Here is a 15,206-nt window from a genome sequence, read left to right on the forward strand (position 1 = left end):
CCAAGCGCCAAGTTCCCTATCAACGATAGTCATCATAAATTAATCACGCATGGGAAACTATCAAGGCCAAGGAGATAAAAGACATTCAAGTAGGCTGAGTCGCCCCTGAAACAGGGACAGGCGAGTGGGGTGTTCATGACGAAAAACGCCCGTAGTTTCAGGGCAATCCCACACCCTTACATAGTACACGCATAGTGTACACGATCGACAGATAGCACGGATGCCAATCACATGTGGGTACTCTGACTTGATCTGCTTATGAATTCTGGAATGATATACATCAGTCAACATTGCCACTTGCCTTACTTCGACTTTTCATAGAAGTCATAGTAATCATAGAATTCCAGTGTCATTGCCCCTCTGGTGGAGGGGAATGGAAGGAGTATTCACCAGGCACTTCACTTGGCTAGTGATAGCTATCCAACGGCTCTTTATTTCCCCCTGGATTATCCCTCTCGACTTTTCTTACTCCTGCCCTCATTCATGATCATGTCATCGCCATTCTGCCTTCTACTCCGAAATTGTCAGAGCTATCCCATCCTGGGATTTGATGAATGGACGATATCCTCCAAACTCCTACGTAGTTTGCTAATCATATCTTGATAGCTCGAAAAAAGAAAAGACAAACTTTTCATTCCGAGAATCGAAATCCACGACTCAACCGCCAGATATTACGAGACACTGTCGAATTGCAGAGAACATCCTTGTATGACGCGTGAAGTTCGATATGGCTGGATAAAATATATCTACCCATTCATATTCAATGGATGGTGAAGAATATGGCAGCAGACTGTTCTGGCCATTTGCAAATGTTCTGGACTCTTAATGAGGAAATGCTCAAAACAAAAGTCCGTTTTCGGATACTGCGACGCAACGTATGAAGTCATGAAGGACTGCAAAACGAAGTCCTTTCTTCGGTCGCTCTCTTGCTCAAAGGTTTTATGATGGCCCCGGTTCTCGCGTTTATACCCAAGTTTAACCTCAGTCGAAGCCTTTGAAATGCCAGAAAAAACTCAGCGATACCCGAATTCTTCAAACCCCTCAAAAAGAAAGGTACAGAAGTCGAGAAAAGTCTTCGAAAGGCATTGCCCTCTCCATAACTCCGTCATGTCACCCAAATCTATCCTCGTCGTCTTGTATTATCTACAGATGAAGTGAGGATCACGACGTTGGAAACACTTCCAGTATCCGGCTTTCTAGGCAAATTTCAATTTGGCAATATAGGCATATTTTGGGGAATTCGGAACCATTCAAGTGATTCCTTCGAATCAACAGACGCGGTCGGTCATGGTATGATGACACGGCTTACTACGTTCAATCCAAAGGCATGCGGGTATCTTTCACCATGGGCCCTATCGTTGGAGCCTAGGAGGCGAGCTTCACTGCCTAAAAAACTGTGTTCGGCCTGCTAGGCCTGCGGCGACAGATGAGCTACGAGGCACCACCTTGATTTGCACTTTGGAAATACCCCCTCCCCTGTTCCATATAAACCCACCGACCTCAATTGGACGGCAATCGTGTGTGCAATCGTTCGCGTGTCCGAAAGTCATTCTGGGGGAGTCCATTTTGTATGCGGTGGTCCGTGCATTTTTGATTTCCCATACAAAGTGGGCCACTGGCAGACGGTAAGGGGCCAACTGGACAGAAGGGAGTAAATGTCTTGGATTTAGATTATTCTAAACTCACCGTTTTACCTCACTTCTATTGGCTGATATCTTGTCTAGAAGTATCACTATGAATGATCGCTCAGAAGAACATTGGAACATCCCGAATCCGCGTCGTCGAGTCTCGTGGCTATGTCCATGACGATTATTATAATGATGAGGATGGTTATGTGCAAACACAGCAAGATGTCGAAAAATGGATTAACACCATCAATTAAAATAATTCCAATGCTCAAGATACTATTTCTCACTCAACATCTCCATTCTCTATCTCCATCATCATCTGCTCTGCATCTCTTGCCATCACCCTCAGCTCCTCTCCAAGCTCCCCCTCCCCCCTCGATATCTCTCCAAACCTCTGCCTCCAAAGCGCCCATCTCTCTCTACAAAACCCATGCTTCCCCTTCCACAGCGGCCCTCCTCTCCCCGGCGCACTGCGCACACGCCCAGACCAATCGTCCTCCCAGTCATATATGGCCACCCCCAGAATCTCAATCCACGCTGCTGCCGCCGGAATCGCCGCCTCGCGCGGATTCCAGGTGTCCAATTGTTTTATCGGTCTCTCCAGCGCCTCACGGAAGGCAATCAGCGCAAACCACGAGTAATTAAACGCCGGCTCTTCGGTCACCATCAGCAACGCAGCGAATCGGTCCCGATTGATGAGATCGCAAATCGCCCGCTGACGATGCTCCTGAGGGCCCTCTGGTACGGACATATTCCATTCTTCCCGGAACGCAAAACCTAGATATGGCATGTCTTTCCAGACTTTTTCATTATTCAGAATGATGGGTTTGTCGTTTTCCGTGGCGTCGGGGAGTTTGGACAGTTGGACTAGGGCGTCGACGAGCTTATCTTGTTGGGAGGGAAACTCGTAGGCGCATCTTATTACCATATACCAGAGACAGTCGAGATTTGATGAATGGGTTAGGTTTGTCGATGCGGCGAGTTGGTCGGCGGCTGCTTTTGCGGATATCTTGTCGTTGAAGAGATCTTGGAGGATGAGATATTGAGAGTCATCTCGGTCTTCTGCTGTCAATCCCATTTTGAATCTGGTATTCAAGATGTGTAGATACTATTGTATAACTTTTATTATGGGGTGTCGCCTTATATATCTATAACAACTGTGACTTGGTGTTGCACAGCCTTCTTCATTGAGTCATACAGCCTCTTAGTCTCATCAACATCCAATAGATTATCGATGATCCATCCATGGTGGTGAGCTGTCAGCATGGATCGACATTTGGTCCCGGATCAACCTCATGAAATATCGTTGCGTGGCAGGTTATGCGTGGTAGGGCGATCTTTAACTGCCCAGACGGGATAATGTTTCGAATTTGTAGAATACATAATAGTTTAGGATCAATTGTCTGCCGTTAGCGCATCTCCAGGGCCTCAGCTACGGCCGTGTAGAAGAATGCCAGATCAAACGACATCTGTGTGATATGGTAAGCAGTGCCCATGGACAGTAATTTCGCATATAATACCTGCATCGAATGAATTAAAATAGGCAACAGTGCCATTTATTCGATCAATCTATTCCGCTACGGAATGCTCCTCCTCATTCTGGTGCGATAAGATCATAGTTCAACAGATGGACAATGTCCAAGTCACAGGCTCTTTGACTCTATTAATGCCAACTTTCCGTAGGGTATACAATACATATGGTGATGGTACTTGTGTGCTTATGCTTTGTTGTCGAATAGCCGTATGTCCAGTTTGAGGGACTGGGTGCCACGACACAACGGCTCCATAGAGGATACATCAGACAGTAGCTTGGTCGAATACGGTAGACGGTTACTTGCTTACCTATCATTTCTACTATGCTATTCCTAGTAATAGTGTCGGGTAGCTAGAGTCATGGTAGAGCCCATATAATGTGTCATGTTGACTAACAACTACTATCTTTAAATCATTGTAAAATTCGCCACACAATCTACATAGCACAATATACACTCAAAGTAAAATGGTATAATATACCCAATCAATACCTTCCAAGATATTTATAATAGTTCAGAACATCAGCTTTGCGTCACACAATCAACACTTGCTGTGCTGTTCTCACTGTCCTACCTGTTTGCGCACCCCTGAAAGTCTAATTAAGCTTAATTTAGGCACCATCCATAACGAATTCCAGGGCCCATGATTGGATAGCAATATCCCTGATCCTTGCAGCTGAGATATCAGTGGTTGATGTTTAGGATGCTTGCATATAGGTGTTGTTAATCGGACTTTTGCTATCTGAAGTCAATCTTATGCATAGTTTGGCGTATAAATTATATTTTCGGTATACCTTGAGGACGGAACTACTACCACAATGTGCTTTGCTGTTTCTATCGAGTTTATTCTTTGGAAATGTGGCAAAAAATGAGGGAGTATAAAAGTACATCCCCATACGGAGGCATGGAACCCGCCACAAGTCTCCAATCAAGTCATTATGTAAATTCCACATAGTATAGAACTTACGTATTTGAGAAACAGCAATATACTCTAGATGATTACTGTTGCACTAATCCGTACAAGAATGATAGGGACACAGCAGGTCTGTTCAAGCATCAAAATCACACCCCCGCGAAGATCAATTTTACACAATCACGATGACGTGGTTTGGATTTCAATTTTTATGCATAATTTTGTCGATCCAATAACCTCTATTACAGGATAAAATCGTATAATAAATGTCATGTGCTTTCCTTGAGTGGTTGGATCGAATCCATCACATACAAATCCGGGATGTTACTAATCAAAATAGTTGCATCTGACTGATTTTCCGTGTCGCATGTGATATAAAATATATATCTACTTGCTTCCTTGATAATCCTTACGTAGTGAAATCGCATGATGGATTTGTTGGTTTAGATCATAGTGCTTATGAATGGCGTAGACCCCTAGTTTCTGGGAAATATGAAATTTAGACAACCTCTACATCTCATAGTCATTCTCTCCGACACGATATTCTACATGAAAACTCCAAACGTCCCCGATACAAACGTAAACCCTCGACGGAAAGTGGGGCAACATCCAAACCAGGATGCAAAAGTGTGCCAAAGATGCAGATATCCCTGCATATGAGTCAGACGGAATAAACGCATTTACTGTACTGGGTCTAGAGGGATGTAGGAGTGATTATTTAGTCAGCTACAGTGTGTCTGTGTAACCTGAGATAGAAGGTGACTCGGCTCTATGAATGATACCCCAGTCGAGAGACGGCAGACTAGATCCGGTTGAGGGTCAGATGAGAGGAGACCCTTGGTTGTTCTAATTTGCTAGCCAGGAGATGGATGCGGGATGATATAATGCGAGAGTTTGATCTGCAATTGCGGAGATTGGTGTGACTGATGCTACGCAGTCTTGCCTTTTATCAAATAAAATAAAATGTATTGACGATATATTTCTGCTTTTAAATAATTTAATAGTGAGAAGAGAGGGTAACAGAATCTGTTCTATTTACAGACACACAAACCTATACACCAATGGGACTATACAACTGCTCAAACATTAATAGCTATCTATAACAATCAAAATGCAATACCACTGATGACTTGAGAGCTGTTAAATAGTAGCTAGATCATCCAGTTGAAGGATGGCTGTTCTTAAGCAGTGTTCTCTCAAGCAGTGGCAGGTCGTAAAATCAGGGTATATTATATAAAATCATTTCGTTCATCAGACGCTTCACCTCTCGGGCTTCTGGGCAATGATGCGATAACTGGTCGTGATCAAGCGCATGTTGTCCATCTTGACAAACGCCTGCCCGTCCAGACACAGCCGGTTAATCAGCGTCTTGAAATGCCGGGGCAGCACATGCAGCTTGACCAGGGCCAAGATGACCTGGCGCATGGTGCGGAAATACACGTCGACCGTTTGGATCAGCGGCGCCTGCAGCCCGTCGAGGCTTGCATTGTCCGAGCGCAGGACGGTAAACCCTGATTGGGCCAGCGCGGCCTCTAGGCTCTCCGGGGTGGGCGTCCCCACGGCGCCGATCAGAGGCTTTACGCGCCGCATCAGTTCGGCGTGCTGGGGGTTGGCGGCGTCATACGCGGGTAGTGAGACCCAGTCGAGGAAGGAGATCTTGGCTCCCGGCTTGAGCACGCGGAAAATCTCGGCAAACAGGGCGGCGGGGTCCTTGCACAGGCTGAGGGCCTGGATCTGGTAGAAGGCGTCGAAGCTCTGGTCGGCAAAGGGGAGTGGCAGGGCGTTGAAGTCCTGAATAACGAAGCGATTGTTCAGCGCACCCTGTTCGGGCTCAGCGTTGAAGCTGCGCGCCTGCGCGATCTGGTCCGGGTCGATGTTGAGGCCGGTGACGTGCGCGCCCGAATACTGCGCCATGTGCGCGGCGACCCGCCCGCGACCGCAACCCAAATCCAACACCGCATCGCCGGGCTTGAGGCCAATGTCGTTGGCGATCGACTGCTCGTACAGCACCTGGTTCTCCAGCACCGTCGCCTTTTTGCTCACCAGCGGCGGGATGTACATCTTCTCCACGTCGCCCAGCGCGCACAGGTGGTTCAGCACCCCGTAGTACGCCTTGAGGCAGTCGCCCACCTTCTCCTGGTAGTTGGGGCCCAACGTGTCCACCATCTGCTTCTCGTCCGACCAGTCCAGGTTGTAGATGACGTACGAGGCCATGAAGTCATCCACCTCCTTCTGGCTCAACCCCTGCAGGTGTCTGAATGCCGCCCAGAATGTTTTGAATCGCTTGGGCGATCCCGATCCGTGAATGTTCTGCCCCGTGGGCACGATCTTGGCCTTTTCATGGGCAAGACCTTCCGAAGAGCTGCTCGCAGAGCTGCGCGCGGTAGGCGATTCCATTTTGAGTGAGGTATAGAGGGAGGAGGAAATCGCAGAATGGAAAAATGTTGAGAATAATCAAGCAGAAAGATACGCAGAAGAAGAAGAGGGGCTTTCAATTTATAAGCGACCTGGGGACTTTTGCGCCGGTTTGCCCTGATGACACTATAGGGATCAACATGATTAGCCAATTCGATACCTTATATGGTGACGGCAACTGTTTGTATTCCGTGGTCGAAGATTATCACCAGATCCGGAAGCACAACCGGATGGCTCGGAAATGGCCTGCCCTGGCCACACAAACACCCGGAAAAGGCGGCTGCTTCAGCCCTAATCAGGGTCTAACTATAAGTTTATAGTACATATTGTGTTTCACTATCATTTTGTAGAATACTACATGGCAGTAGAGGGAGTGCTGACGCAAGGATGGTCAGAAAACACCGAATACACTAAAGGTCCACAGTAATTGTTAAGTAAAGCTAAACCATGCAGTCGCCCTGTGACGCAGAGCGTAATGCTTGACAATACTCCAACACACCATAATACCACATCCATCTGTATTACAAATATAATTAGGTATACTCCAACCATCCGGAAGTACAGGATCCCATGATAAATCAAAATCCAACTATCGATGTGGCTACCGATATTATTACCATGAAGAATAAAGAACAAGCCGCAGGGTTCCGTCACAAGTGGAGACGCGATGGGCAGATCTAGCCCGCTCAGGCAGGCCATGACTCAATGGCATGATTACTGTCAGAAACGGTTAATTTTTTAATTTAATTCTGCTTATAAATGCTGCAAAGGATGATCGGAGGTGATAAGACTCGTAAGTGTTGCTTGGCGCATACGGTGGCCGGGATTTGGGAAATATACATGTGTAATGGTGTATAGGCTGGGATACAATTATGCGTACTGGAAGACACTGAAGTCGATGTTGATAGTGGTAAATTTGTTCTAATTAATATACTAATATAAAGTAAAATAAGAGGGTAAAGTTGATTCTATATCAAAAGCATAAAATAAGACATTGGCTTTGTTACCATGCAGAGTACATTGGCTTTGTATACAATTCAATTCAACAAGTAGATAATCTATAGCCTCATCTGCAGAACTATATCTACACCTTAATATAAATATCATCCATTCAAAAGCCATAGACATCCATGTCGTCAAAATAACCTCAAAACACTGCTGCCTAACGCAACACCACTAGATCGATAAGACTGTGGAGATGACAAGATCGATCGAATCAACGAGATCAAGTACACTAAGCTTAATCAACTTTAATCGCCTGTCGCCAGGGCACAGAATGACACAATCAGCCAGCCTGTTCTTCCCCAGCTCCGTCGCGGCTTCATCTCAGCCCGTGGGGTCATGCCATCGTCCGCGGCAGTCACCGGTAAAGAACTACCCAATGTGACAGGTAACCATGTCGGCGCAGATCGTCCCCGAGGTGAGGATAGCAGAGGAGGGAAGCTATGGATTAGGTGATTGTTGTATTGGGGAAGGTGGTGTTCCGTGGAGGCCGTGATCATCGAGCTATCCCAGGATTGCAGGCTTTTGCTTGATATGGTGGTGGGGCGGGGGCGAGGAATCTCAATGGAAGATGTCAATTAGGCATCGGGGATCTGCCGGTGAGGGTGCTTGTCTTGATGATATCGTACGGGTTCGAGATAATGTCCGAGAGAGGAGAATGGTGCTGTATGTGAGACAGTTTGCCATGGATGGGGGCTCCAAACAGAATATATCCATGTTGAGTTCGAATGGTAAGCCAGTAAACAGTATTAGAGCAGTACTAGAAGAGCATTTACTGTCTGAATAGACTAAATCTCTAGATACAATTCTAATGGAGACTTGTTGCATCGTGAAGATGCTATAACTAGGGCATTAGATACACCTCGAATTGTACATCCAAGTATACGATTAATCCCGGGATTCTGTAGATCGTAAACTAGAGATTAGCACACTGATTAAACCTACAGTTTACAAAATAGTTAAATGCTTCTATCAATACTTCTAAAGCTCTGACAATAAACACCACCTTCCGAGAAGATATACTACAATACACCAATACAGTAATCAATACAAGCACACGGCCGTGCGATCAGACAACAAATCCCTGCCAGACAGCCCTGCATAATGTTTAAAGCGTTAAAAGCAAGTACTTCTGACCTGACGATCCCTCGTGGAGAAAAAAACCAGCAAGTCAAACCTGTTACCAAGAAGGCATGAGAAAGGAGAAATGACGTTATGCTGCTCGGCTGGCCTGCCTGTTTGATCTCGTGTTATGATGTCATTCTGCCTAGACATTTTGTCAACGCACATCTTTTTTCCTCTGCCGTTCACATATCTTGTTTTATTATTCCACTCGAATCCTTCCACAGCGATATCATACTTTCTTTTCTCCCGTCTCGATAATATCATCAGACATGTGCGTTGTGCTTACTGTCAAATGTCGCAGCGCCAGGGCCAATTGTCAAGCTAGGGCTGGCTCCACTTTCTTATTATTTTATTCTCGCCCACCCCACCTCGTGGACGCTTCCTTGTCAAAAAACCAGCCCAGACACGGTTGACCGACGATCCCGATTTTTGCTTCATTTACTCAATCCAGAAACAATACGCATCCACACATTTCAACGGAAAAAATGTCCCCGTAAAGCCAAGATCGTTATCTCAGCAACATACCCCTGTTTCTCAGAAACAGAAACTATGCACAATGATATAAACACGCCGAAATGAACCGTCTCTACCCTTGTGCTCAGTCGGCTGACCTTAATACCTACCACTAACCAAGAACAGTAACACCGCACAATAAACCACACTGATTATGGTTCTGGTACGTAAGAGAATAATATGGACAGGAAAACTCTGCAGAAGCCGTTCGGTATTTCGGCCCACCCAAAGAAGGCACAATCCGTGGTTCTTGGGTTTTTAGTGGCGAACGGCGACATCTCGGAGTCTCGGAGTTGCGTTTCGGATGGACTCGGGTTAGCGGGTTTAGGGAACATTGGATTTATATCCGGATTTCCGCGTGTTTGAAGTTTGAGATTATTCCTGGATTTGTTGCATATTGTACCTATATAGTAAATTATTCGCATATGCTTGTACATAGTAAGTTAGACAATGAAATCACACCGAAACTCAAGTTGATATGACGAAGTATCCTGTAGCGTAAATCCAGAATGATGTATCCCCAGCATACAGAAAACCTGTTAATCAGCACAAATCACTCTCACATGAAAAATGTCTCTCCCTTGTGTTTCTTCTCTCTTTCCCCCCTTCTTACTCTTCAGACTGGCTATCTGCTCTGGTCTAGACCCTGGAATCTGGGGGTGGGGCCGCGATGTCAATAGAGTTTGTAGTGGGGCCACGCCAATAAAGTGACAGAATCAAAAAGCAAAAGCTCAAGCCATGATGCGTTGGTCGGTCAGATGATGCTATGGAGAAACTATTTTCCCGTGAGGCAAATATCATTATCAGTTGGGATGGCGTTGCTAATATCGGAGTGGTATTTGCATATAATACTACATTTTTATAACTAGACAGCATTCTCAGACCCAGCATTTTCAGTCGCATCTTTTCCCGGGTAAAATGCCCTCTGACAGAGTGGACAAATCAAATGGCATCCCAAGAACCACTCTTCTATACATTTCGCGTGAAAGACATGGTCGCATGTCATAGTGTGCATGTTATCAGCGGGGTTGACTTCTTCCAGACAAATTGGACTGTAGCATCTGTTAGAATCACACCTACCAATATATAGAGTCAAGTACCAACCAGACAAAATGATTCCTAATACTACTCGACGAGTCCATTCCCGCTTTCATAGTCTCCCACCACTCCTCGCATGACTTGGTCGGACATGCAGTCTCCAGCCGCGATAGCATTGTTTCCTTCGATTCAGAGCGAATCTCGGATTTTATCTTGGCAGTAGCGGGGCTATCTGCGGCGATTCTGCGGGAGAAGAAACAGCATGCGCAACTGCGATAGGTCAGAGCAGAGTAGAGTAGCGGTTAGTATATTGCGTACATTGCTATAGAGATAACGAGAGCTGCTACGACTGCGCTGGCGATGATGAAGCCTGTCGACATGGTTTCGCCGGGGGTGTTCCCTGCAGCGCCCGAAGCTGTGGGAGATGCGCTGGCTGTATGGCTTTCCATTATGAATATATATAACGGTTATGGAGTACAGTTAATGAGTAAAAAAAGAAGTGATTACATGCATGTTGCAGCTGCTGAATATTCAGCAGAGGAGCTGAGGTCGGGGAAGCTGCACATTTAAGGTGAACACGAACATCAAGTCAAAGTACGGACGGAGGCTCCCCAGACCCAGACTTTGAGCTCTGCGACTGGTCTGCATAGCCTCGTTTGAAACAGACCCAGCAGTCTGGGCTGCAGGGCAGTGCTCATCGTGTCCAATCATGCGTAGTGATGCTCGTGATGTCGTGGTTTGACTTTGGGCTTTTGTGGTTGGCGTGGGGCTAGAGCACTCGATGCCAGAAGGTGAGGTATTCAATAACCTGTCCTTTATCTTAGATAGGGACCTGATAGAGAAGCTATATCCAGTTGATATGGTCATTGATTGCGACTGATTGTTTATCCTGGGTCGTAAGAATTACATCACCTCCAGGCAACGCAACCACCTCATAAATAACCATCTGCTGTACTATACTGTCTTTCTCTACATATATTCTTTTGGCAAGATGCTGTCTAATCTCATCTATACTCTCGCAGTATTCAGTACTGGTTTCATCTGCGGTAGTATCCAAGCCCCCTTCCTCCAGCCCCTCTTCGGGAACAGAGTGGCGCAGCTCATTGAGATGCCCATAATGGCAATTTCGCTATGGAAGTCTGCTCAGACAATAGTGCAGAGACTTCATGGTCGTCCTGATGCTGCATCACCTCCAACAGACAGGCCTGAAGGAACAGAGAAGCAGAGAGACGCCACTTTCAGGCCCTTTAGCATACTACAGATGCTGGCTTTGCAGATAGGAATTTATATTGGGATGTATTGGAGACAGGGAAAGACCATTAATGATTTTTTGAATGATCGCGATCCTATTTCGACGGGGCTGTTCTTTTTAGTGTTTGGTGTCTGCGCAGTGCTTCCTGCGTGGGCTTCTTGGTGATATTATCGAGCAGGTATCTACTCACATGTTATCATTTCATTACTATGTTTCTCTGATTAAATACTCAAATAGGAAATTATCTCTCATCCTCATCGCGGGGATATTTGAAGATCCAAATCTTATGTTCCGACTATCCGTTGACTCATCGCGCCCTTTGGCCTCCCCGCATTATCTACACGAGGATAATATATCATCTAGACGAGCTGGAGATAGCGTCCACATCATCAATAAAATATTTCCATTATACTGAAAATAATCCTCACTACAAATGCCCGAATACACCATTCGCACCCACCGCCCCGGCGACCTAGGCTGGCTCATCTCCCAACACGGCACCCTCTACACCACCGAATACAAGTGGAACGAACGCGTCGAGTCACTCGTCGCCCGGTCCTGTGCAGACTTTATCGACAGTTACAATCCCGCCGTCGAACGATGCTGGATCGCTGAACACAATAACTCCCGTATTGGGTGTATCATGCTTGCAAAAGACCACGGCGCAGAAGATGCAGGCAAGCTCCGCTTTCTTCTTGTTGACTCGTCGGCGCGAGGATTAGGAGTCGCGAGTGCCTTGATCCGGACGTGCGTTGATTTTGCAAGAGAGGTCGGGTATAAACGTGTCGTGCTGTGGACGCATAGTGTGCTTGTTCCTGCGAGGAGGCTTTATGAGGCGAATGGGTTCAAATTGGTCAAGGAGGAGGAGCATGATACGTTTGGGGTGAGATTGGTTGGGGAGTTTTGGGAGTTGGCTTTTGATCATTAGTACTGTATGTATAAGGAGTACTTTTCCTGGTTTATTACGATCGTTCGAAGCCAAAATGTGTGGATTGGTCAGCGGCTATTCTTTGATATACTTCGAATCTGTACCCTATCTGTAAAGAATTAAACTTTCAGCAAGCCTCAATGGAAAGGATGGAACCAAAATGCACTCTCACGACAGCCGGGGCAATCATCCCCTGAAAGCGTCCACCATCTGCGCCTCAGAGCTATGACGCACAGAATTCACCTTTAACAATCACTGTTTGTGACATCTGCATGTCATCTCCGATCGAAATGTGGCTATCTCGGGTAGGCTATCCTATCGTGATGGAGATCGTGGGTTGAACTTGGAATGTGGGTGAAGACGGTGGGTTGGAGACCAAAACAGCAAAAATTGCTTATACTTGATAGTTCGGATTTATCATCATGGGTAGATACTGTCGAGTCTGATTTCAAAATTGCCCACAGATAAAGGCGTTTTCATCCATCAAGGATACCGTCCATCGAGGTGAGCTTTTTCGAACTATTATTTTCCAGAGACTATTTCCCATATAATTTGCTTGATAAATATTCTAGAAAATTCAATTAATATTAATATTTTGAGGTTAGAAGTCTAAGCTTATGGACACCGTTCGCTTCGATATATATATCCGACATCAGGTGACCATGATTGAGTGAGTAATCAGGAACATTAACCTTATTATATCAAGATTATAGAAGAGTATAACTCAATGAAATTATGATTAATAAGAACAGTCAATTTGGTGATAGAACCCATGAATAACACAATTCTTTGTATCACAAGGCCTGGATGATGGACAAATGGTGCCTGATAGCGTCAATTGACGCTGATCACTGCCTATTCCGGACAGAAAGCAAACAATAATCGAGTGGGGTTTTCCACCGCTTCTTAAGGGCCTCCTCCCGCCTCGACATCGCCGAGATTCATCTTCAATCCATCATTCTTAACATGTTTTCATCAGCTAGACTGTTCCTACTAGGGACACTTCTATCCTTATCAGTTAATGCATTTGAACACTCTCCCCTAGAACTGCAGGTCCCAATTCTGCGGAGTTTTAAACACAAGACCCATGCAAACGTCCTAACAGACGTCTCAACATCGTATGCAGAGCACAATATCTCTGTCCCCGTGGACCATTTCCACAATGAATCTCGATATGAGCCACACAGTGATGACCACTTTGACCTTCGATACTGGTTCGACGCCAGCCACTACCAAGAAGGAGGCCCGGTGATCGTCATTGCAGCTGGTGAAACCAACGCTGAGAACCGGTTCCCCTTCCTGTCGCAAGGGGTTGTCACTCAGTTGCTCGAAGAATATCATGGGATTGGAGTCATCCTGGAGCATCGCTACTACGGAAATAGTTACCCGGTCGGTAATCTGACGACGGAGAGCATTCGCTTCCTCTCGACCGACCAGGCTCTGGCGGATTATGCGTATTTTGCATCAAATGTGGTATTCCCCGGTTTGGAACACTTGGATCTCACAGCCAAAACTACGCCGTATATCGGGTATGGCGGATCCTATGCCGGTGCATTTGTGGCCTTTCTCCGGAAGCTCTATCCAGATGTTTACTGGGGATCTGTTTCATCATCGGGTGTCACTGCCGCTGTCGAGGACTACTGGAAGTACTTTGAGCCCATCAGGCAATATGGTCCATCGGAGTGTATCTCGACTATCCAGACCTTTACTGATATTCTCGACAAATTCCTCATTGACCACAAAAACAAGACCGTCAAATCGGAACTGAAAGCCGCTTTCGGGTTGAAGCCCAAGTGGGATGATGGAGATGATCGATGGTTTGTGTCGATCTACTCTAATGGCCTGAGCGGATACCAGGGTCGCAACTGGGACTCCCAAATCAGTGACAGGACCTTTTCCGAATATTGTCAGAACATCACCAGCACGGAACTGGTCTACCCCGAATCGACCAATGCAGAGGTTTGGATCAAGAAGCTTCTCTTTGGTGCTGGGTACGATTCGTCGAATGCTACCCTCGTCACCAACATGCTCAACTATGTTGGCTATTTCAATGCGACCGTCTTCTCCCAAGGCCCAGAGGCCCTAGACGACGAGGAAGATGCGAATAGCTCCGAAATCCATGGATCGCCAGCTCCCCTTTCTAAATCCTCCTCGACCAGCTGGGAGTACCAGGTGTGTACGGAATGGGGTTACTTTATGACCGGCTCCTCTGTGCCTGCGGACATACGCCCTTTGATTTCCCGTTTGATCGATATGAACTATACAACCGAGATATGCCGGACGAAGTTCAACATCACGACGTCCCCTGATACGGACATCATCAACAAACACGGCGGATTCAACTTCTCCTACCCCCGGGTGGCTATCATCGATGGACTCGCCGATCCTTGGCGTGATGCAACCCCGCACGCGGATGGAACAGCCCCGAGAGAGTCAACAGACGATGAGCCTTTTATCTTGGTTGACGTGCCGGCTGAAGATGTGTGGGATGGTATTCGGGGAGCAGTGCATCACTGGGATCAGAATGCGCTTTCGGAGAAGGAACTGGCAGAAGGGGTAACCGCGCCCAGGGTGATTATTGACCTCCATCAGGAGATTGTCCGGTTTGTCGGGGTGTGGTTGAAGCAGCGGAAGCAGACATCGCATCGTGTATTGCATGGGCCTTTGAGACAGCATGTGTTGGCGTGATACCAGTATGTAATACTGCATAAGAGTTATGCAGCTTATACCTAGAGCATGTGCAATATAACATCCCTATCGACGTCGGCTGGATTAATTATCCCGAGGCCACATTCCACTTGTCTTCCCCGCTTCTTTCCCGTCAGTCGCTCTTTATCAAAATCCTCATCTCTATCGGCTT

General features: G+C 46.4%; 6 protein-coding genes across 6 annotated transcripts; 3 read left to right on the forward strand and 3 right to left on the reverse strand.

Moving 5' to 3' along the window:
• Window positions 1-1,980: 1,980 nt before the first annotated feature.
• ASPWEDRAFT_76201 (DUF3632 domain-containing protein) lies at window positions 1,981-2,676 on the reverse strand (the record flags this gene model as incomplete). The annotated part of the gene is made up of 1 exon (XM_040839541.1): window positions 1,981-2,676. A coding segment is annotated over one exon (696 nt), but the record flags the coding sequence as incomplete, so codon positions are not given.
• Window positions 2,677-5,006: 2,330 nt separating this feature from the next.
• Window positions 5,007-6,605, reverse strand: ASPWEDRAFT_41083 (class I SAM-dependent methyltransferase). The gene has a single exon (XM_040835465.1). The coding sequence runs from the start codon at window positions 6,468-6,470 to the stop codon at window positions 5,334-5,336; it is 1,137 nt and encodes a 378-aa protein (XP_040689522.1). The 5' UTR covers window positions 6,471-6,605; the 3' UTR covers window positions 5,007-5,333.
• Window positions 6,606-9,877: 3,272 nt separating this feature from the next.
• ASPWEDRAFT_41085 (uncharacterized protein) lies at window positions 9,878-10,737 on the reverse strand. The gene is made up of 3 exons (XM_040835466.1): window positions 10,485-10,737; window positions 10,233-10,436; window positions 9,878-10,180 (listed from the first exon to the last, which is right to left on the reverse strand). Exons 1-3 carry the CDS (start codon window positions 10,613-10,615, stop codon window positions 9,994-9,996), a joined length of 522 nt encoding a protein of 173 aa, XP_040689523.1. The 5' UTR covers window positions 10,616-10,737; the 3' UTR covers window positions 9,878-9,993.
• Window positions 10,738-11,157: 420 nt separating this feature from the next.
• ASPWEDRAFT_28450 (uncharacterized protein) lies at window positions 11,158-11,583 on the forward strand (the record flags this gene model as incomplete). The annotated part of the gene is made up of 1 exon (XM_040833135.1): window positions 11,158-11,583. One exon carries the CDS (start codon window positions 11,158-11,160, stop codon window positions 11,581-11,583), a length of 426 nt encoding a protein of 141 aa, XP_040689524.1.
• A 268-nt stretch (window positions 11,584-11,851) lies between these two features.
• On the forward strand, window positions 11,852-12,346 carry ASPWEDRAFT_28451 (GNAT family N-acetyltransferase; the record flags this gene model as incomplete). Its single annotated transcript, XM_040833136.1, has 1 exon — window positions 11,852-12,346. The coding sequence occupies one exon, from the start codon at window positions 11,852-11,854 to the stop codon at window positions 12,344-12,346; it is 495 nt and encodes a 164-aa protein (XP_040689525.1).
• Window positions 12,347-13,276: 930 nt separating this feature from the next.
• Window positions 13,277-15,134, forward strand: ASPWEDRAFT_531529 (putative extracelular serine carboxypeptidase). Its single transcript, XM_040837838.1, has one exon. The coding sequence runs from the start codon at window positions 13,313-13,315 to the stop codon at window positions 15,032-15,034; it is 1,722 nt and encodes a 573-aa protein (XP_040689526.1). The 5' UTR covers window positions 13,277-13,312; the 3' UTR covers window positions 15,035-15,134.
• The last annotated feature ends 72 nt before the right edge of the window (window positions 15,135-15,206 follow it).

This window comes from Aspergillus wentii (assembly GCF_001890725.1).
Source record: "Aspergillus wentii DTO 134E9 unplaced genomic scaffold ASPWEscaffold_4, whole genome shotgun sequence".
NCBI classification, from domain to species: domain Eukaryota; kingdom Fungi; phylum Ascomycota; class Eurotiomycetes; order Eurotiales; family Aspergillaceae; genus Aspergillus; species Aspergillus wentii.

Excerpts from the sequence above, each read along its gene's own strand:
- ASPWEDRAFT_41083 (XM_040835465.1), bottom strand. The coding sequence starts at position 6,470 with ATGGAATCGCCTACCGCGCGCAGCTCTGCGAGCAGCTCTTCGGAAGGT.
- ASPWEDRAFT_41085 (XM_040835466.1), bottom strand. The coding sequence starts at position 10,615 with ATGGAAAGCCATACAGCCAGCGCATCTCCCACAGCTTCGGGCGCTGCA. Across the intron at positions 10,437-10,484 it reads CTCGTTATCTCTATAGCAAT|TTGCGCATGCTGTTTCTTCT; the intron begins GTACGCAATATA and ends GACCTATCGCAG. Across the intron at positions 10,181-10,232 it reads ATTAGGAATCATTTTGTCTG|TCCAATTTGTCTGGAAGAAG; the intron begins GTTGGTACTTGA and ends CAGATGCTACAG.
- ASPWEDRAFT_531529 (XM_040837838.1), top strand. The coding sequence starts at position 13,313 with ATGTTTTCATCAGCTAGACTGTTCCTACTAGGGACACTTCTATCCTTA.